We start from the raw sequence: 23762 nt of genomic DNA, 5'->3' as shown, positions 1-23762 counted from the left end.
ATTGCGCAATTAATTGCAGTCAGCAGGTTCTTTATAGCAGTTTGGAAAATTAAAGTGTTGAAGCATGACATGGAAAATTTAAATTAATATAATTGAAATTGAAGTAAGAGGGAATGTTACTAGCAATTTTTTCACTATAATAATAATAATGAACTTATTGTATGGTGTTCAGGAGCAATACAACTCATCAGAAAAAGTAACCAAAACTCCATGAACAGTGCATAGAATATGCACAGAAAGTGAACATTGAATAAGCCTACAAAAAAAAAAAAAAAAATTGATGAATAAATCAGGTAACAGAAAAAATTAACAGTGTATTTAATTATTGTCCTAAAGCCTATTTTGTTTGCTTCTAGTTGAAGAGTGGACAAAAGTGTGATCCCAAATTTTATCTCAAAATTATTGCTATTTATGTTATCTGCCGGGAAATGATGAGATATTTTGGCCAATAGTTCATTATTTTATTGATTTAAGAGCAATGATGTCTATGGTGAAAGTAAATCTAAACATACGAAATAACAAAACTGAACAAGGTTTAAAACAAACCAAACATTGAAAAATAACTTTATTCCAATACAGAAATTACAAAAATAAATCATAAACTGGTTTCCTTCTCATTTTCATAGCAAAGTAGTTTATTATAAAATATTTTTTTCATCATCGGAAGAAAACTTAAGAAAAATCTTGAAAGAGAATGTATTCAAAATAGTTTGATTAACGTTTTTTGCCCTGATAATTAATAGAATTTATGTAATAACATCTTTCTGCTGTTATCTATTCTTTAATTAGAGATAAAAGCATTCTATTGTTGAAATCTATTCTTTAAGAACAGGTGGAACATAGTCATCCTTGATAGCAGCAGTTAAAGATTCTGCATACAGGTCAAGACGCTGAGTCATCTATTAAAAATAAGAACATGTTATTTGAATACATTATCACATTATTTACTTTTATATATTTCTTTGTGTAAATATATCAAATGACTGAAGAGAGAGAGAGAGAGAGAGCACTAATCACATTTTAAGGTATGGTAATACATCATAGATATCAATAAAACATATCTGCAAGATATTGTGTTTTTAAAAGTAAATAACAGATATCTATACAATTTTACTATGGTGTATAAGAGGCAGCTTAATTTCAAAACAAATTAAGTAAGATGAAATAATTAGTTAGGTTTATAGTAATATAAAATAAGCAACAAAAATTTCAACATAACTTATTTATAATCATGTATTTTATAAATAAATATTCCCACCCATGCTAGCATGGAAGGCGAACGTTAAATGACGACGATGATATAGATAGTAGAAATACATTTTAATACTTTTAAGGTATCAAAATATAAGGTCATTGGGTTAAAAAACAAAAACTTGGTACAAAGGATGATGTGTATAAAATTATAGTTCAGTCATAAAAATTTTCTATTATATGAAATTAAATGTTAAATCTGGAATCAGTCAAAGTAATAATACTAAGATTGTTGCCAGTGCCGATGGACTGGCTCCTGTGCAGGTGGCACGTAAAATACATCATTTCGAGTGTGGCCGTCGCCAGTACCACCTGACTGGCCTTCGTACCGGTGGCACATAAAAGTACCCACTACACTCTCGGAGTGGTTGGCGTTAGGAAGGGCATCCAGCTGTAGAAACTCTGCCAAATCAGATTGTCGCCTCCTGGTCCACCAGTCCTCAGTCAAATCGTCCAACCCATGCTAGCATGGAAAGCGGACGTTAAATGACGATGATGATGATGATGATGATATATGAGATGTGAAAAAAATTAGAGGTAAAATATATGGAAAGAAATTAAAAGGAAAAACTTAACTTACTCGAAAACCCCAAATATCTTTTACTTGGCGGCAGAGATTAAGATCTACTTCAGATATCAGCAAACCATCTCTGTTACGGCTAAGACCCTGACATGGAAAAGAATGAATTGAATTAGATGAAAGAATTTAGATCATTAAAAATACAAAGAGAGATTGTTCTAATGTGAAGCCTTTCTTAATTGGATATGAATCAGCAATGAGATTTATTAGTCTGTTGAATTTGAAATATTTATGACTAAGAAATTTATTAACACTATACAATGAGATCATCACCATGCAACAGAGATGGATAATATGAATTTAATTATGCAATGGCTGATCAATGTTTGCATATTATTGTTGACAATACAAATATTTAGTTATATCCTACTCCGTTTGGAGTGCAGATCTCATTAGGACTGACTTTTTTTTACTGTAAGAAGGAATAGGAATTTCAACCATGTTTTGTGGTCTGCTACCACAACAGCTCCTTTATAGGATCCAGTTAGCTCAAGACATCATCAGGAGGAACCACGTCCGGTTTCGGCCCCTACTCCTCTACCGTTTTAACGTGGCGGGGCCACCCCTTTTGGCGGTGTCTTCAGCTCTGGTGTTGGGTGCATGTCTTCTTTCACTGTTTGTGACTGTTCTAATTCAACTGTGGAATGTCCCTCACTATGGTTATTTTCCAGGAGGTTCTGGCCACACGTCTTACGGTTCATCAACCCGTGTTGTTGAATTACTTTCTTCCGACATACCTTCCCTTGGTGGATTAGGATCCAGTTAGCTGAAGACATCATCAGGAGGAACCACGTCCGGTTTCGGCCCCTACTCCTCTACCGTTTTGACGTGGTGGGGCCCCCCCCTTTCGGAGGTGTCTTCAGCTCTGGTGTTGGGTGCATGTCTTCTTTCTTCTATTCCCTGGCCTCTTCAATGCAGCATCAACGAGTGTCAGCGTCTGACTGATTGTCTTGTCAAATTCCCCTTTTTATACCTGCTGCTAGGCTCCAGCAGGCTGCCCCAGCAAGTTGTCACATGACACTGTCTAAATTTCCCGCTGCTAGGGTCCAGTAGGCAGCCCCAGCAAGTTGTCACATGACACTGTCTAAACTTCCCGCTGCTAGGCTCCAGCAAGTAGTCACGTGACACTGTCTAAATAGGAATAAAATGTAAATAAATAAAATTGGTTCTTGGTTAAGCCATTACTTCATTACTTATTTCCATACCTATAATTTCATCAGCAACCAGGGAAAGAAATGGGTCCTGGCAGGTTGACATGTCCACGACATTACATGAGAATATCATCTCTGGTGATGATCTAATAATTCCTGTCACAAGCCTACAGGCTCATTAAGCAAGAGAATATAAGTGGCTGAGAGTGCAACACTGCCCATTGTAGGGGACACCAGTCCATCATAGGGTTAACTTCCAGCTATTGCTGGTACTCATTTTCAGTTGAGTGAACTGGAGTAACATGAAATGAAGTGTTTTGCTCAAGAGCATAATGTGCTGCTTGGTCTGGGAATTGAAACCAAAACCATACAATTACGAATTCAACACCTTAACCACTAGGCCATTGAAACATCAGGTAATACAAAATAACTTCAATCTAATATTCAAATCAAATCTATCTATCTTACACAGTGATCACATCTAAAACATTTTTCATAAACCTGCATTCATGAACAATAGCCACGCCACATCAGATATTTTGGCCTTAAAGAAAGACACTAATCACTTTTAATAAAACAAATTTATATGTTTTCATTCAGAACAAATTTCAGTAATCAAATAATCAAAAATTACAGCAAAAATGATTGGGCTGTACAGGCCCTATACAGAGATGCCGTTAGTAGAGTTAGGATTGGAAATGAGTATAGTGAAAAGTTCTGGGTAGAAGTAGGGGTCCACCAAGGATCAGCCATCAGCCCTCTCTTATTCATCATAGTCCTCCAGGCAAAAACAGAGGAGTTCAAGACAGGTTGCCCCTGGGAACTCCTCTATGCTGATGACCTGGCCCTCATAGCAGAATACTACCAGAACTAGAGAAGAAATTTCAGGTGTGGAAGCAAGGTTTAGAATCAAAGAGTCAATGTTGCAAAGACCAAAGTTCTAGTAAGTAGGAAGGCAAACACATCACACACCCCTTCAGGTAGGTGGCCCTGCTTGATCTGTAGAAAAGGTGTAGGTAGAAACTGTATAAGTTGTACCCAATGTAAGCTATGGACACATAAGAGGTGCAGCAACATCAAAGGAAGATTAACTGGGAAGATAGCTTTCACGTGCAGCAGATGCACCGAGGCAATAAACACCACAGATGCTCAGAAAACAGACTCCATCACATGCCAGGGGGAGAAACTAGAAGTAGTTGATAGCTTCCGCTACCTAAGTGACCAAGTCTGTAGTGGGGGTGGATGCTCTGAGAGTGTTACCACTAGAATAAGAATAGCCTGGGCAAAGTTCAGAAAGCTTCTACCCCTACTGGTGACAAAGGGCCTCTCGCTCAGAGTGTAAGGTAGATTGTATGATGCATATGTGCGAACTGCCATGCTTCACAGCAGTGAAACATGGGCTGTAACTGCTGAAGACATGCGTAGGTTTGAAAGAAATGAAGCTAACATGATTCGCTAGATGTGTAATGTCAGTGTGCACACACAACAGAGTGTAAGTGCCCTGAGAGAAATGTTAGACATAAGAAGCATTGGATGCAGCATGCAAGAGAGATGTTTACATTGGTATGGTCATGTACTGCGGATGGACAAAGAGAGCTGTGTGAAGTGCCACTCCCAAACAGTGGAAGGAGTCTGGGCTAGAGGGAGACCCAGGAAGTCATGGGATGAGGTGGTGAAGCATGACCTTCGAATGTTGGGCCTCATGGAGGCAATAACAAAAGACCAAGACGTTTGGAGATATGCTGTGCTTGAGAAGACCCGGCAAATAAAATGAGTCCACAGCTGTAACCTACACCAGTGTTGCATAACCAGCCCACTCAAAAGTACCTTGGATTGTAGGGTGACATGCCATGCTTGAGGAGACCTACTGAGTCAAGTACATCAACATCAGCAATATCAAAATCAAATCAAATGGAAATTATAGTTGTGAGCCCTGTGCCGGTAGCACGTAAAAAGCACCATCTGAATATGGCCGATGCCAGTGCTAGTTTGACTAGCTTCCGTGCCAGTGGCATGTAAAAACACCATCTGATTGTGGTTGATGGCAGCTCCTCTGGCCCGTGCCGGTGGCACATAAAAAGCACCCACTACACTCTCGGAGTGGTTGGTGTTAGGAAGGGCATCCAGCTGTAGAAACACTGCCAGAACAGATTGGGGCCTAGTGCAGCCTCCTGGCTTCCCAGGCCCCAGTCAAACCATCCAACTCATGCTAGCATGGAAAACGGATGTTAAACAATGATGATGATGATATTTTTATATAATGATTATAGTGTTAAGTACAGTCTGTCTTGTTAATTTATTAACAAATTGGTTATTATCTGTCATCAATAGCAATCTAATATAACTTACTGGAGTTCGGCTTCCATCAGGAGCTGCAATATAACTAGATCCTGAAAAAAAAAATGCATATAAAACTTTTATTTCTTTAAGCAATAACAATAGAAAAAGCATTATCCATGGGTAAACTTTTACTGAACAGAGACAAAGATCATAATAGTTTTCTTAGCACATATACATACTCAATTTGAGACATGCTATAGTAAATGTCTCAACTTAAAATTTTGTGCATGTATACAGACATACAATATAATTTTTCAGATGATATCATGGAAGTATTCAATATATCCTAGTGATGAAAATGTTTAGAGACTGGTGAATGTTTGCTGTAACTAGCATTCCAAACACATACTTAAGCAGTTCTATACAGCCATACTGGAACAATCACTGTCATCAACAGAGACGGAATAATAAATGAGCCGTATTTACCCTATAATCCTCGGGTTAATCATTCATTAATGAAAATATCAGATTAAAGTTAAGAAATGAAGTAATCGATCAGGACATTTCCTGAGATAAATACAAACTGAAAAATATATGGATATAAATCTTTTGCTTTATCTGTATGTTTCACTTATTTCCCATTATATGACAAAAAGCATTCTATATTTTTAATGTTCTTTTAAACACTAAACTTGTGTTGAAATAATAACTTACCATAAAAGTGCCCAAAATCTTTATGTGCTGAAAAAGACAAAAATGAGTAATAGACAAAATTACAACGAATTTTGTTTGTAAACAAATTAGAGGAAGCAGGACTGGTCATTATTATATTAACTTTTACTTTTTCCATTCATTACTAAGATTGTAACTAATATTGATTTCATAATTAATACTGGTTTCAATTTTTGGCATAAGGCCAGCAAGTTCAGGTAAGGGCAGTCGATTGATTATACTGGTCCTAGCGCTCAACAATTACTTATGTTATTGACCCTGAAAGGAAAAAAGGAAAAGTCAACCATGGCAGATTTGAACTCAGGATGTAAAGAGAGACAAAATGCTGCAAAATGTTTTACCCAGTATGCTGATGGTTTCATAATTATTAATATTGATTTCAAATATAGGCATAAGGCCAGAAAATAGGTAGAGATAGTTGATTAGATCAATTCAAGTACTTATTTTGAAGACCCAGCAATGTTGAAAGGTAAAGTCAACATCAGCGAGATTTGAACACAAAGAGTGAAGTGAAAGTCAAATACTACAAGGCATTCTGTTCAATACTCTATTGACAGCCATTTACGACACCAAGTCACACAAGCATGGACAAATGGACATAAAATAATGATGATAACTATAAAAAAAAAAAATAAAGACCAATAAATAATTCAGAAATCCACAGTGACTTTTCATTAAAGTTTTAATTTTAATTAATTTAGATTTTCCACGCATTATATTAAGTGTGGCAACCTGCACCTAAGTAGTCATTCATTATGCAAAAGGTACCAATGGGAAATTTTCCAAGATCATTATTTAAATTAAACCCTCTTAGGAGGATTTTAGGAAAAGAGAACTAAAGATAAACAGAGGGAAAAAAATGAGTTGAAGATAGAGAGAGAAAGGTGAGGAATGATGAAGTTCAACAAATGAGACAGAAAGAGAAATTTATGGGTTTGATATGGACAGTGATAAGTTAGAATAAAATAGAAAACTATTATTTTAATATAATAGCAAAAGAGAAATGATAAAGATTTCTATTATAGGTATAAGGCTATGCAAATTGGAGTGAAAATAAGAAAAATGTATAGTTAATTATAGACTAACACTATTCTAGATTGTACCTAATTTATACATGTACACAGACAAAGATAAACATAACTAAACATATTTTGTCCAGTTCTCATCTGATTCAGCCATCCACTTCTCTTTAATAATCAATATAACAATAATTGTTGGGACCATTGCCAGTGTTGCAGATATCCATTTTCATCCTAGCAATAAATCTACAATGTAACAGCTCATTGTATGTTTTAATCTCATGTCATCTTACAATGCCTAATGTTTGCAGCTGGGTTTCAACTCCTTGAGTAATTTGAATGTTATTTCTATCATAGATATCTTCTTTTATTACTTTAAAGAACTTTGTCAATCAGTATATAGCATTCATTCACATTACATATTTATACTAACAGTTATCTCTCTTGCATACATCTATTGCTGTCTCTGTTGCCCAAATGCTTTTCCAATCATTTGTGCCCAGCATTTCTCACAAATTAAAATTGCAGATCCAATTGAAGAAAATATGCACAATTCTTACAACAGCTGGTTCTTACTGAAATAGTACCTAAGAACTGGGAGTGACTTAATTTTTTAAAGTATTCAATATCTCGATTAATTAGCTTTCTTTTAGTGACTGTTCAAATGCAAGAAATTGATCTGAAGTACATTGCAGAACTATGGTTTGTTTGTTCATTCGTTCAATCAATCAATCAGTCAATCAATCTATCATTATCTTTTAATGTCCGTTCTCCATGCTGGCATGAGTTGGCTATTGAAGTGAAATGCTTAATATATTAAATACCTGGTTTGTGATCTCCTGATGTAAATTCATTTGGAAAGGTCTCCTACAAAATAGAGAAATGAATAAAATATAGAAGTATATAGTAATTAAGTATTTTATGATATTCGAAAACTGATCTATTAAAAAAAACTTAAGATGCAACGCTATAAAGTAATTGCTTTGGACTACTGGTCACATGACCATAAGTTTTCAAACTACTTCAGACTTCAGCCACTATTGTGTCCCTAAACAAGGCATATTTTTCTGCTTACTTCAGTTGAATGGTTAGCAGTAGTGAGAGCATTTAGTTGCTTTAAGAAAAAAAATTCCCTTGAGATCAACAAAAAGTGAATGCAAGATAGTAAGAAAAAGAAATTATGTCTGATGCACAATTTAGATCTTGTAAAAAGATTACCAACTAATCAAGACTAGTATTTTTTGGCTTTCAAGAAAAAGTTAAGTTATTATTGCAACCAAAATTATGAATCATTCAGGGGAGAGAGGAGTATGACTCTTTTACGTTAGGTGAACATGTAAGTGGGGTTATTCAAAAGAGGTTTACAATTCTGTTGTTTAACCCAATGTCTACCCTGATTAAACAGATATATCATCGAAGGCATTCCAACCATGACAGTACTGTCTTTTTTTTAAGGATATCTAGCATTATAATATCCAATGTGTCCTCTCTTTACTTAAGACAGTAGGGTGTGGTTTAGTTATTTCTAGCATGGTGCACAACTATAAGAAATGCTGTTATATTCTGGATTTACATTGTTGAATACAGTAGAAATCTCTGTTATTATCAGTAGATGTCTAGTCTGGCAGAAAATAGTACTTCTTTATAATGATGAGCTTATAAAACTTTTATAAAATGCTGAAGGTGTTTCTTAAGGATTTTATAACATACCCAAGAGATACCCTCAGATAATTTCCAAAGTTAGATAGTGTCACAAAAGATATCATTTAAAAACAACAGTTCAGTAGGTATACTAACAAAGTTAGTATACTTATGTATATTAATGGCAAGAGAAAAGGAGGCTGTTTCTCCAACTACTCCAGTCAAGATTTATAGTAAAATGTTTTCGATTACGAAGACAGACTTTGGAAAGCAACATAATAAAATAAGTGATTAGTTTTCAAATCTTGATACTGGCTTTATCAAAATTAACACCTACAACTTGACTCACAAGATTCAATTTGATGACATGAAAAAGGTATTACACAATTCTCACTTAATCTAGTTACATTATATGGCATCATGTGCAACAACTATTTCCTGAGGCCATGTAACTTTGGCTTTTATAACATTGGGAAGATGATAGATAGATCATCTCTATACAGTGCACTCATTACCTTTAGGTGCAGGTATGGGTACGTGATTAAGAAGCTTGACTCAGGAATATCAGTACTTTGGGCAAGTGTCTTCCACTGTAGCTTCAAGCAAAACCAATGCCTCTTGTGAGTGGGATTGAAAACTGTATGGAAACCCATTGTATACATATGCATATACACATACACACAAGCACACATTCATTTGTTTGACATCTGCTCTTCCATGCTGGCACAGGTTAAATGAATATATACATGCATATACATGTGTGTGTGTGTGAATGTTGCTATTTCAGGGTTTTGCCATCTAAGTGAAATAGTGATGTGATGTTTATATTCCTTGATGTTACAACTGGTTGCCCTACAATATCAAAGGTCAGCAGAATAAACAAAGTCCTTTACTTGAAAAATAGCAAGGATTGCTGACACAAAAGACATCTGACCATAAAATGCTCCCTCAAATAGTCCCCCATTCAATCCATGGTAGCCTAGAATAGACATTAAATGAACAAATATATAAAACAGATGCTGTTCTACAGCATGCAGCATCCCCAGATGATCTGGTTCCTATTCCTAACAGCTATGAGAAGTGAGGAATTTCAAATTATCCAAATACACAACAAAGTGTTTGGAATGAATAAGAAGTCAAAATGTATTTGATCAATCTAATTGTAGCATCTGAGGCAAAAGTATAGCAACTTTACTTAAACAAACAATTGACAGAGAATTAAAGTTATGAAGCACTGAAAAAAAAAAACAAAAAAAAAAACGCTCACACTTACTGTTCCAACTCGGTTAATAGCACAAGTAAAATAACTGTTTGCTATGGCTGCATTTCGAGCTTCAATAGACCATAATGGTTCACTACAATAGAAAAATTAAAATAAAATAAAAGGAAATACAATATAATGTATGAGCAAGATAATCTAGAAGGGCCTCAGTACTCAACAGGTACTTATTTCATCAACTACGAAAGGATGAAAGGCAAAGTCGACCTTGGTGGATTTTGAACTCAGAATGTAATGACCAATGAAATACTGCTAAGCATTCCGTCCAGCATGTTAACAGTTTTGCCAGCTCGCCACTTCAGCAAAGCTTAGAGTTCAATGTATTGGCTGAAATAGTTAAAGTCATAATAAAACCAACATATATCTGGAGTTATCTCTCATATTTACCAGGGTAATAAAAACAGCCATTGATCAACAATTTGTTTGCATCACTGCCTAATTATTTTTAGCTAGCTTTTTAATGATCCCTGCGTTAAATATATTACTCCTAATTTAATGATTGTTTTTCTGACAGAATAACAATAACTATATATGACATTAACCCTTTCGTTACCATATTTCTGTTGAGATGCTCTGTATTTCTTTCAATTACTTTAAATATAACAAAGAATTTAGTAAAATAACTTAGTTATCATTTGGCTAGTGTTAGGAACATAAATTGTGACTAAGGTTTAGTGGAAGGTTTTAATTCAAAACTTATGAAAACAAGACATTTTTACTCAGAGCCAGAGCCGGTTTCAGCCAGGTTGGTAACATAAGGGTTAAGGAGATGATATAGAAAATCAAAAATTGTATTTATTACTGAGAAAGTCAACAAATGACAACTCACCTCAGCGATCCAACTGTAGCAGATGGATTAAAAACTATTTCAGCTCCATTTACACCATACATCATCCAATTCTGAGGGTGGTGGCGACCATAGCAAATATTCACAGCAATTTTACCTTACAATCCCAAAAACAAAAAAGTATATAAATATCATATTTATAGTGGGATGATAAAATACACTGAGTCTACAATGTAAAGCAGTAGCTGATAGGAGTAGCATTCAACCATAAAACCATGCAAGAAAGAAACATGATATATATAACAACTTGATGGACTACACCAAGTAGGAAGACTTGCCTAACACATACCAGGGGCAAAATGTTGATATATGAAGGACAGAGTTTTATCACAGTTTCGTAGTAGCAGATCACAAGGGGAGGTACTGGAAATATGCATCCATGTAGTATATGTAAGGCAAGTCAGAAAATATCCCACTTGTCAATGTTACAATGTTCCCACTGCGTCCATTGTGTACAAAATAGATCTTACCAGGATTTATACCTAATGCCAACCACTTCTACTATGAAATAGAAGTGCTATATATTTTTAGATGGACTGATTTAAGATAATGAGCTGCTTTACCTATGAATAAAGCATAATGCTACTTGCAAAGTATAAAGGGCTTTGAACCTTTAGTAGGTGAAGGTCACTCTTTCCAGATTATTTTAAGGCAGTGCTGGTAGACCAAATAGATAGGGCTTACAGTAGGAATGGCGCTAGCTGTGAACCATGTAACCTGTTTCTTTTGTAGTCAATTTGATACTTACTATAGAAACTTATGAGGGATGGAAAGCATTCAAACTAGTTACAATACAAATTGTGAAAACACAAAAAATTGATTACTCTAGTTTAAAACTAGGAAAAAACAAACAAAACTGGAAACTTCATCTGTATAACTTAGGTGCACAGATAAAATCAATAGCACACTATCACGGTGGAATTGTTATAAATGGCTGATTGGTTTCCACTTTTATAATGTGGTGTTTTATCTTATTTATATAGTTTCTATTTGAAATAGATAATAAATATATTTTATTTCTTGAGTAAGAATCTATATTGATAAACCCGTCACTTATAACTTAATTATAAGTATTATCACTATACATAAATCTCAACTCAGGCTACATAAACGCCATAGTGAAATATATATATATCAAGACGCTTAATGGATATGTTGAATGTGCAAATATGTCGAAGATAAGCTTGTGTTCTTTTTCACTGCTATAAAAACAGTTTCATAATTGCAGAAATAAATTTCATTAACAGGTTGGAAAGAAATGAAGAAAAAGAAAATATTTAATTCATTGGTTTATTTATGTACATTTGATATTTACAGTACACTCAGAAGTAAGGTAATTTGTTATGGAGAGTTACGACCAGCAAACGCTAGCACAAGTGTCGTGAAGTCTTGTGATAACCAAAAATCACTAGTGTGTGTTGTGGAGTTTAGTAACAACCAACGATCACTGATTAATTTTCCAAAAGTCAGGGTTTTTATAACTGCTCATACCTGAATTCTAAGAACTGTACTTCATGAAAGAATTATCTTTGATGAAAGTTTAGAATTCAAATATGGGCAGTAATTTTAACCAATGGGAAACCAACAATTATACTTGTTCAGGCAACATGACCATTATGTCATATTACCGCCCTTTAGGACTTGCTTGCTGCATCACAATAAAATACTTGTCATTTTTACAATTCTGTTCCTCCCTATGGTGAACCATTCAATTGTAAAAAATTTTCTTTCTCAGTACTTAACACTTTTGGCTGAACTACAAAGACAGTAAAAGTTAGTAACTCACCCCATTTCGTCTCAAACACTCTATGTCCAGTATTGCCTTCCATATAATAAGTAGACTGAAAATAATAATAACAATTATTATATAAAATTCAAAGCAACTACAATAAAAGCCTATTGTCTCTGGTTGAAGAACATTGTAGAATAATCTAAACAAAAGCTTAACATGCAAAATGGAAGGAGCAAGTAATTATCATCATTGTCATTTAACGTCTGTTCTCTATGCTGGTATGGGTTGAACAGTTGACAGGAGCTGGCCAGCTGGAGAGTAGCCTGAGCTCCATTTATCTGTTTTGGCATTGTTTCTACAGCTGAATGCCCTTCCTAATGCCAACCACTTTACTGAGTGTGCTGGGTACTTTTAATGTGACACTGGCAAGGGCGTTTTTATTTGACACCAGCATGGGTGCTTTTATGTAGCACCAGCATGAGAGTATTTGTGTAGCACCAGCACAGGTGCTTTTATGTGGTACCAGCACCCATGAATCCACAAGACTAGGACCTCTCAGCTAAGAGAGAGATTAGAGGACATACACCTTACTAATTTACTTTTTCCATCTAGCAGAAGCTTGAAACTAGTTGTTTTTTTTACTAATTATAACATAACAGTATGATTTAGATATATAAATTTAAAATTACTTAATAATTGGTTGTTTTATTTATCTCTTATTTTAGCATAGTGATGTAGATTCTGCAATGTTATATAAATGAACAATAAATAAATAATACCTCGTTGAAATCCCCAACTCTGGGGATATGATTCTTACGTGTGATTCCAATAATATTGCCACTGTTTGAAATGATCACTAAAGTAATTAAAAAAAACAAAACAAACATAATCAATAAAAGATACATGTAAAACAAAAGCAATACATGAGAGGTAAGGTATATTTTGAAATGAAGCATATAGTTTTCCAACTTATCTATCTTATCACACTCACTTCCAACACCTCATTAACAACCTTCTCTCCAACACCTTGACTTTCTCTCCCTTATGATAACTGGTTTGGCTTTTTTAAAGCTAGATCTACAGAAGACCTACTCTCCCATGTTACTCAGCTGTGAGTCTTCAACCTCAAGAAATTTCAAAAGATTGTTGTATCAACATCACCAATGCATTGACAGTGTTTATCAAAACGTTCCTTCTATCTCAGGTCTTGGATCTGGTTTTCTGTCAGATTGCATCATTATGACATGTGCTTTAATTAACCCACACTGTCAACCTTGGTGTATCCAGGTTTGTCTTTTTTTATCTTTATACTCTTCCTCATATACATTAACAAGCTACATGCCCTCCACCAACAATATACACCCCTTTACAGATGGAAGTACCCTTCATTCCTCTCTAATCTTCTGCACTCAAATGTCATCTGCAGACATTGTATCTCACCCTAAGCATGCACCAATTCTATGAAGAGAGACCTCGAAAACATCCTCCAATAGGGTCATTCCAATTGTGACTCTTTCAAAAGCACAGTGACACAATTACTACCCATATTAAGAAAATGCTATTCTCTTTTTTAAATATGAACAACATGCAACTAGATCTTGTTGTATGTAGAGTGGCCCCAAGAAACACATGTTAATCATAGATGTGTAAGCCTTTAAAGGATAATTGCTTCATATAACTACTTGTTGTGCATAGTTATTTAGATTCCCCTGGTTCTGATGAATAAAATATGCAAAAAGAACTGTAAACTACAATAACTGAAACACATCATTTGATGGTTGGGAACCAGGAACTTTGCTCAATGGAATTCATAAAAATTAATTTATTCTGACGAGGCACAAGTTCAGTTTTTTGTAGGGATTCGGTTGTAATTAATATTTGCAAAATTCAAAGTAAATATATAAGAAATATAGAAGTTAAATAAGTTACAATGAATGTATAAGAAATATAATTCAACCATAGATATTATGCAGAATAAATTATAAAGATCACAGAATGGGAAAATATATTTTATACTTGCTGATAAAGCCTAAAATTAATGTATCATGTAAAAGACTTCAATGAGTTGACATCAACTCCGCATAAAAAAAAAGTGGGAAGTATGTTAATAAAGTATGTTGTAGAAAGTTCTGACTAGCAAAGCTGTAGCTACAAATGTTGACTTGTCTTTGTAATGATTTTAATGCACAGCTGTAATTGAAGTCACCACCAATGAGATGGTCATGGTAATAGCTTAGTACATAGTTATAACTGAAGTAGTTGAGTCTCTGTTGAGCTGGTCACAATTGGTAAAAGCTAGTTATTGCAGTGGTTACTGTGTAGCTGTCCCACTGTTATCATTGCAACTATCACTACTACTCTTCTAAGTCTACCAATTAGATATGAGTGTTAATATAACCTGATGTTAAACACTGATTGTTCGTTAGAAATGGTTGACAGAGTGTTGCCATTTCTTCTGATATTGCCATGAGCTGTTACTTACTGTCAGCGAATAAGCATGCTCACATGGTTGATCACTGACAATAGTGGCAGTAAATCAAATCTGTGGGTGGGAGTTTACCTTACCGGCACATCTCTAATGTAATCTTCACTTTATCAAGGGAAATTCACCACAAATGAAATGAATATGGAAGTAACAAATGTTTCAAACATGAGAACATACCGCAAGTATTAGCAAGGATATCACCATGAACCTCGTCTCTCTCCAATATTGGTGAGATAATCACCATGTTGAACATCTTAGCCATCTGAAAGACATTGAAACATATAAAAAAAAACGTGTAAATAAATATGAGAACATTTCTATTTCAATAAGCTTTATAATAGTAATATTTCAGATTAAAATCTATGTAAGTAAAAACATTACCACTAGCACTGATTACTGGGTGTTTAGAATTGTATTATGATACATTCATCATCATCGTTTAACGTCCGCTTTCCATGCTAGCATGGGTTGGACGATTTGACTGAGGACTGGTGAAACCGGATGGCAACACCAGGCTCCAGTCTGATTTGGCAGAGTTTCTACAGCTGGATGCCCTTCCTAACGCCAACCACTCAGAGTTATGCTAACCATTCCACCCTCTCCAGTTCTTCCTTTAACCATAACTAAGTGAACCAATGAGAATATGCTCTGATCATTTGATCTACTAGAAACAAAAGTCAAATCTCTTTCAATTCACACCCTATGGTTTTAACAGAAGGACATATTAGATACTGTAGTCATGAATGAACAAAATAGACTGGATGGTTATGGCTGGAACTTCTTTCATCAAAGGGCTGCTCAAAGAGGAACAACCTGAGTTTAAGCAACATCAACCTTGAAGGGTAAGAAACAGTTTTCTTTTAATGTTAGAATATGAATTAACAGACAATGTATCGTAAGTTCAAACTAGCTTCAAACATTTCACTGGGACACAAACACTATGTTTTTCATGTATCAATCTACTTAGCTGTTAAGAAAAATATCAAGCTTTCTGGGAGTGTTGAGAGAGAAAGAGAGAGATCTGTCTTATCTACTTTTGTGATACAGCATTGCAAATTCCTAATAATCTAAGAAATAAATTAAGCAGCAAAATAGCTAAAGATAAATCACTATTATGTTTATCCTCTTTTAGGAGGAAATATTACCAGTAATATTTATATATAACTTTCAAGATCTCCAGACCCTATCACTAAAGTCTGAAATACTTTCCTTGTCACACATCTTCAAAATACTTTGTTTCTCTATCACCTCAATAATGAACTATTGACTCAATATCAATAATTATTGGGGTTATAGAAAAATAAGGTATTAATGAATAATTTATTTTCTATTTATGTATTTTGGGTCATAATAATTCTCAATAGCTTGTATGTGTTGCTGCAGTTTAAAAAAATAAAAATGAAGTAAACCATCTTACACATGAAAGTATGGATAATTGAATACAAAATAGATATATGCATACACTTGGATCTTTTTATAATATATAATCACTCTTTTTCATTTGATTAAAACAAAAAAAAAATCAACAAAGATCAAATTTAATACACATTTAGTATTCAAACTGAGTGGTAGAGACTGATATTATTCAAACCAATCTGTACTTGACTTTGTTCATGTTACTTTTTGCTCTCATTGTAGCTTCTTATAAATCTAGGAAGCTAGGTTTTTCTTTGCATTATCCTTTTATAACACAACCCATTTAATTCAGTTGATTTTATTATGAATGTCAAAAGGTTAATTAGAGTTTCAAGCTTAATCTTTATCCAAAATAAATATTTATATAAGATATATCATTTAATATGATAATGATAGCTGACTGAAACTTGAAAATTCCTGCCAGTTTTAAGAAACAAAGATAAGAATGATATTGTGATAAATTATATTTCTACAAACATCATTAGAAAATTAATCTCTAAAAACAGCTGTTGTTCATATAGGTGTTTACCTGTACCAACAACACTGACTTACTGCCTTATGGATGTGATAGCTTTTAAGAGAAAATCGTTGAAAATAATCACCTGTTGCAACAGCTTGGTTGTAGGTCCAGTTGTAGCATTCTCAGCAAATTCAGACCATGGATACTTTTCTCGAGTACAAAAGGCAAAAGGCATATCTAATCAAAACCAGATAAATAATCTGTTCAGTTTTTAGACTAATGTATGTGAAAATAATCAAATTTTCAAAATGGTTAAAGTAGTTTTTTCATGATGTAATTGCTTCAGTTTTAATACACACTCTCAGATCAAGTCATTTGCCAAACAAGTACAACTATGGCGAAGTAGTTGTCCTTCTTAGCTGTTTTGTGCTCTGCACCCATGTTATAGTGACTCTCCCTTTCACCTTTATACATTACACCTGCCTCCTTACCTCTGGTTCTCTCAGACTACCCAACCATGTCATCTCTCTCTCTCTCTTGTCCTCCCTCATGGCAACTGTATCATTTTTACTACTTCTGCTGCTCACCTCACCACTCTCTTTTGTATCACTCTTATCTTCCCCGGTCCATGGTCCTTTGCTTGCTCACCATTAAACCCTACCCATTTTGGCAGTCTGCCTCTCCATCTCCTCATTTTGCTTTCCATACAATTCTGTAAACCATCAACTCAACCGCCCACCTACCCACTTCTGCTCAGTTTGTGCCTTGTGGGGGTTATGCTGATCTTTTTCTCTCTGTCCCTTTCCCACAAGATATGAGTAGCCATGCAGATACCTCTACAAGAACCTGCCCTATGACATCATCTCATAGTAATTCCCTTGTCCCCTAGCCTGAAGCTGTCACCTTCCCTCCCCCAGGGTCTGTAGTCCTTGCGATCTCAATAGTGTAAGTGGCATGAAAAAAAGCACCCAGTCCATGCTGTTAAGTGATTGGCGTTAGAAAGTGCATCCAGTCACAGAAACCATGCCAAAGCAGACATTAGAGCACAATGCAGTCCTTATACACTTCAGATCCTGTCAAACAGTCCAACCCCTGCCAGCATGGAACATGGATGTTAAATGATGATGATGATGATGATGAAGATTAAATATTAATAAAATGGCTAACTTACACCATGCTTCTTGAAGACACAGAATATTGACACCACATAGAGAGGCAGCCTTGATAATGTTACATATTCTTTTGTGAATAGCATCACGCTAGGTTTGAAAATAAAATTTTGAAAATCATTTACTATAATGACACAAGTTAAAAGAAATATTATATGTACATTTACTAAAACCAACAAATTGCCTTTAATTACATAACTAATATTTACAGGAACTAGCAGTACCTATAGAAATTCCAGTTATTTTGAAACTAAGATGGTTGAAAATTTATACAAGAACATGAAATATATAATTTCTCTTGAAATGGTATTATTTTAAACAGCTGGAAGTAGTCTTAAACATTGGTAATACTTCTACTTGGTATAAAACTAAATTGCATTGCATCTATGTTAATTCTCTTCCTAATCAAATGTGCTATAATTCTTTCTCTCATCTTCATAAGCTGACCCAATAGTTTAAGACCTCTGTAGTTTCTTCTTTTTCCTTATGTTCTCTACATTTAGCAGCCTTTCATAATAACATTTCCATGTGTATAGAAGACCCATCAAGCTAAGTGAAATTGTAGTCATGGCAGATACTGGTGTCATGCAACTGGCACCTGTGCCGGTGGCATGTAAAAGTACCTATTACACTCTCAGAGCAGTTGATGTTAGGAAGGGTATTCAGCCGTAGAAATCACGTCAAATCAGACTGGAGTCTGGTGCAGCACCTCAGCGTCAAACCGTCCAACCCATGCCAGCATAGACAACAGATGTTAAATGATGATGATGATAATGATATGTTTTTTATTGCCAAAATGTTTTCATATTGTCTCATAAGGCCTTTTGTTGATAATATACTTTATTAATGTTTTTAGTGACTACATATGTATATGGTATGTGTCATAGAATAAGTATTCAGACCAAGCAGTAGTCACTTAAAACATTAATAAAGTATATTATCGTGCAAGCGTGCATGTTTGCGAGTGCATGTTTGCGAGTGCATTCTTGCTTATGTGTATAAGTACACAATTATATCTGCCTGCTTCCTTTATCAGTGATGATAAAATATGATACAATAGATAACAATATATTTGTGTGTGTGCTTATTTTTTACAGTTTGAACAAGTGTTGTCTTTTGATAAAGCTATGATTGTCAGTAGTTTGTTTTCTCACAAAAACCTAGATTAAATGGAGCAAGAATTTCAAACATTTGAGTGAATTATAAGAATCTTTATTTTAGAACTGGTTATCCTTTTGAAAAGTAGTCACTGGATATGAAGTGAGATTGCAGATAAACCGAGAACAAATAAAATCAATGTATTTGACCAAAGAAAGCAATGCAATGTTGACGAAACTATCTTTTGATATACACTTGGAAATTCTTTAGATAGATCAACAGTAGGGCTTAAGACACTTCAATGAGTCTACTACTTCAGTGAACAAATAAAAAAAAAACCTCAACTTTTTATAAATATTAATTGCTAGATTGATTTTAGGGGAAAAGGGATAAGTAATAGCAATGTAGTGAGGAGCTTAAATTGACCCAGATGTATGAATTTATATACTCACTTGTGCAGTGATTGAAGCAGAGGTACTCTCTATAATTTGATTTTGGATAGCTCCAATACGGACAAGGCGTTGAGGTCGGATATCTTCTACTTTAGCATCAAATACATAACCCTTAATTTCAAAATTCTTTTCTTTTGCAAATTCTTCAGCTTCAACTGGAATTGCCAATTTTCTGAAATAAAATGAAATTTTACAGATTCTATCACAAACAAATATATATTAATATTTATAACTATATATATGAAGAACATTGCAGTTTGCTGGAAGCATTGTGATACAGAAATAAAATAGCAAATAACGAAGATGGACAGCTTACAATGCAAAAAGGTAAAGTTAAGAAACTTTTATATATTTCAAGCATAAAGGTTCATCATTAGAAGTGAATGGCTTAAATAAATGTTAGCTTATTTAGATCCTGCCATGTTAATTGCTGTACAGGCAGTGATCCTGCTTTGTCCAGATGGTGGTGGTGGTAGCAACAGGCAAGTGTAGTAGCAGCAACTATTCTCCAAAAATGGTATTGCCAGTAGTTGTTCAGGTCATAGTGGGGGTGGTGGTGGATGGCTACCTGTAGATTGGAAGGAATAGTGGTGAAGGTAGCTGTCTACATTGATATTGGTGATAGTGGTAGACGTTATAGCAGTAGTTGGTGTTGAGGTGCTGGCAGATAGCAGCAATAATCATTATTGAGACCTAGCAAGTCAATATCTTTTTGTACACGTCAAGTCAGCTCTCTCTATCAATGTTGAAGCAAGATCACTTGTATTTGTAACAGATGCAGTGATATTGCCAAATTTGAATCACTCAGTTCCCCAGGACACCTGGAATCAATGGGTACCAAACATCCATTACCAACTTTCCACAGATACAAGCCAACTAAATGTGGTAAAAGGAATCTCTCTAACACCTGTTTCCTGAAAAATGGCAGTTGTACATAGAAGTGCTGGGAGTTCCAAGTGGACAGAACTTACAGAAGAAAACCAGGAAAGCCACAGGACAAAGACTGAATGCCATGGAGATGACAAGCAGCCATGATAAATAGCAATAGAAAAAACTTGTCCAATATATGTAATTATGGAAAAGTGGACATTAAAAGATGATGGTGGGGATGGAGGTTGGAAAGTATAATATTCTACATTTGAGTCCTTTTTGCTCATTCTACATAAATCCAGTTTTACTCTCAGTTCATTTGTGCTCAGCTCATTCATGCAAACTAACATTATATCCAGTGAAACATGCTTGTGTAATAAACTTCTTTCTAGTTTTCATACAATCTTTACATCAGTGCCCATATTGTACTACCTTGCAATGCTACACTACATACACAAGCACCACATAATCTGAGAGTAACTATTTGTTGTCAGTAGAGGTAAAAACTTTCTTACTCTGGTAATCTATGTAGCAAAAGGTATTAATACAGCTGTCAGTCATTATCAAAGCAGCCTGACTATGAGAATAGTACAGTTGTTGGAAGGAGGCAAGGGTCCAACGATGTCAATATGCGCAGGTTGAAAATGTGCATCTGGAATTGCAAAGGAACTGATGGGAGATTTAATGTGTCGGTGGACCTCTGCTTTTTGGCATGCAATGCAGGTCCTAGCCCAACCATGCGTGTCCTTGTTGATGTTGGGCCACATGAAACGGGTCGATATCAGCTTTGGTGTGGTGCAGACACCAGGATGTGCTAGGGAATGCAAAGCAGAGAAAATGGCACGTCTATGTTTCTGTAGCACATATGGATGTTCATGACTGGTAGAGGTGTCACACCAAATATAGCCTGTAGCAGAGGGTATCAGTGATTGCTGAAATTTCAGAGATGACGAATTCCAAAGCTGTAATAGTTCTTCGTAATCTTGTTGATCAGCTACAATCTGCTGGAGATCAATGGTAGCGCTGGTGTGGATAGTGTTAAGTTCCATGCGTGACAGGGCATCAGCTGCAGAGTTGATGTTGCAAATGTCTGTTGTGTACTGTGGCAAGAAGTCTAGATGTCGGACTTCCCTGGGTGAGTGACGATAGGACTTGGCGTTGAAGGCATAAACCAGCGGTTTATAGTCGGTATAAATGGAGAAAACGTGACCTTCAGCATGTGTCGAAAATACTTGACAGTGAGATACGCTGCCACTAATTCTCGACCGAAGGTACTGTATTTAGTCTTGGCGGGTTTTAAGTGCTTGCAGAAGAAGGATACAGGTTGCCAAATACCGTCAGTGAGTTGTTAGAGCACGCCTCCAACTCCGGAATTGGATGCATCAACTAGTACACACAGTGGGGCATCTGGTTTGGGATACACCAGCATGGAAGCGACACCTATTACACTTGTTTCTTTTTGTTTTGGTGACCGGATGTTAAAGTAAACATTAACTAATTTTTCTTCCCATTTTTGTAGATTTGCAATCTACGATGTTTTTTGGGGTGGGTGGGGTGGGGAGTACACTAGATAATTCCCGACGCTATTCTATAGGAATACGTCATAATTTACGCTTTACTGAAAAACTTCCAGTTTAGTAAAAGTTGTTTTGCCGACGCTATTATACACGTGTCCCATTATATTTGTTGTAAAAACACTAGAGGCAACTCTCCAAAGGACTGCCACACTAAAATATGAAAAAATAAAAACTAACAAAAACATGTTAGAGACTAGTAAAAATAAAGTGTTTATCCTCAGGTTATTGACATAGAATATTTTGATAACACGTTACTTTCACTCCCTATAGATAACAAGGTAAATTTACAGAACAACTCTTTCGATTAATTTACCAATAACGAATATAATAAATGCAGTTGACGAGGCAGAAATTATTTTTCGAATGGAAACGGATTTTATGACGTTTATTAGTACATATGAATTAGCTTTGACGCCATGTATTAATACTGATTTCAAATTGTGGCACAACACCAGCAACTTCAGGGGAGGGGTAAGTCGACTGCATCGACCCACCCCCACTTTGCCTTTCATCCCCTCGGGGTCGATAAGATAAGTACCAGTTGCGTACTGGAGTCGATCTAATGGACTGGCCCCCTCCCCCAAAATTTCGGGCCCTGTGTCTAGAGTAGAAAAGAATACTAAATTTTTATCGACCCTGAAATGATGAAAGGCAAAGTCGATCTCAGAGGAATTTGAACTCAGAACGTGAAGACGGACGAAATATACGCCATATATTAATAATAATAGTTGTGTTGTCAACACATATTGTGTAAAGACAGAAGTTGTTCTCTGAAGACGAAATCCAACAGCGAAAAGTCTGATAGAATGTGCAAAGGATGAATATACAAATCACGGTTTATTTTGCATTTTCAGGTTAATCAGTTCAAACTCGCCCTCATTACTTCGTCCATAACTTATTGTACTACTTACGACCCACAAAGGTCGGGCATTCGTGAGAGCTTCTATGTTGTCATTTTATGTGCTACAGTAGATATAGAAACCAAATTCCCTCAAAACACAACTGATTGTCTTAGAGAAAGAATCGTATATTAAACAATGTAGACCTATACAGAAAGTTATGGATGGTTACAGTTGCTGCACCTTCGATCATGTTTGGTCAATCAGGACTAACTTGAAACTTAAATAATAGTTATTAATAAGAATTCCCAGTAAAAAAAAAGTCATAATACCTTAGATTTAGAAAGAAACCGAGATTTCGTGACGTTCATAATTTTCTAAAGGATATTTAATGACTGAAGTGAAATGATATTGTTGCAACGACGAAGAGGAACAAGATAGTTGACAGCAGAATAGCCTACTTCTACAATATGGACAAACTTAACAATAAACTGACGAGATGAAAAAAAAAACATGTAGCTTTCTTACCGTAGTTCTTTTCCGTATAGAACACGCCATACTTCCCTCAGTTCATCAGGTGGCAAATGTTTTTTCAGGATACTTTCGATGCTTTCATATTTTCCCGCCATTGTTTACAAATTATTTGTAATAACTTCGTTATTAGTTATTTGAATAACTAATTATTCGTGCAGTCACCTATTGTTACCACTGCAGTTTAGGCTAAAGAAATTGTTTTTGGCGAATATTAATATCAACTATGACAAAAACAAATCTGTATTTTGTGTCTATTTTATAAACCTCTTACTCCGCACAACAGCACTTAATGATAACATGACATTCAAGTGGCTCCTCCCCTTACTGAATGAATAATTTCTTATCGATGT

General features: G+C 35.2%; 1 protein-coding gene across 1 annotated transcript; it reads right to left on the bottom strand.

The window, feature by feature from the left end:
• Positions 1-534: 534 nt before the first annotated feature.
• Positions 535-23742, bottom strand: LOC106873275 (beta-ureidopropionase). Its single transcript, XM_014920569.3, has 14 exons — positions 23407-23742; positions 19593-19764; positions 18045-18132; positions 17016-17110; positions 15175-15259; positions 13292-13368; positions 12567-12621; positions 10763-10877; positions 9928-10009; positions 7838-7880; positions 5977-6003; positions 5332-5372; positions 1832-1918; positions 535-899 (listed from the first exon to the last, which is right to left on the bottom strand). The coding sequence occupies exons 1-14, from the start codon at positions 23505-23507 to the stop codon at positions 816-818; spliced, it is 1152 nt and encodes a 383-aa protein (XP_014776055.1). The 5' UTR covers positions 23508-23742; the 3' UTR covers positions 535-815.
• Between the last annotated feature and the right edge of the window lie 20 nt (positions 23743-23762).

This window comes from Octopus bimaculoides, chromosome 1, assembly GCF_046866305.1.
Source record: "Octopus bimaculoides isolate indiv1 chromosome 1, ASM4686630v1, whole genome shotgun sequence".
Lineage (NCBI taxonomy): Eukaryota > Metazoa > Mollusca > Cephalopoda > Octopoda > Octopodidae > Octopus > Octopus bimaculoides.
Note: the sequence above shows the minus strand (reverse complement) of the source record. Positions and strands in the feature narration are given on the sequence as shown.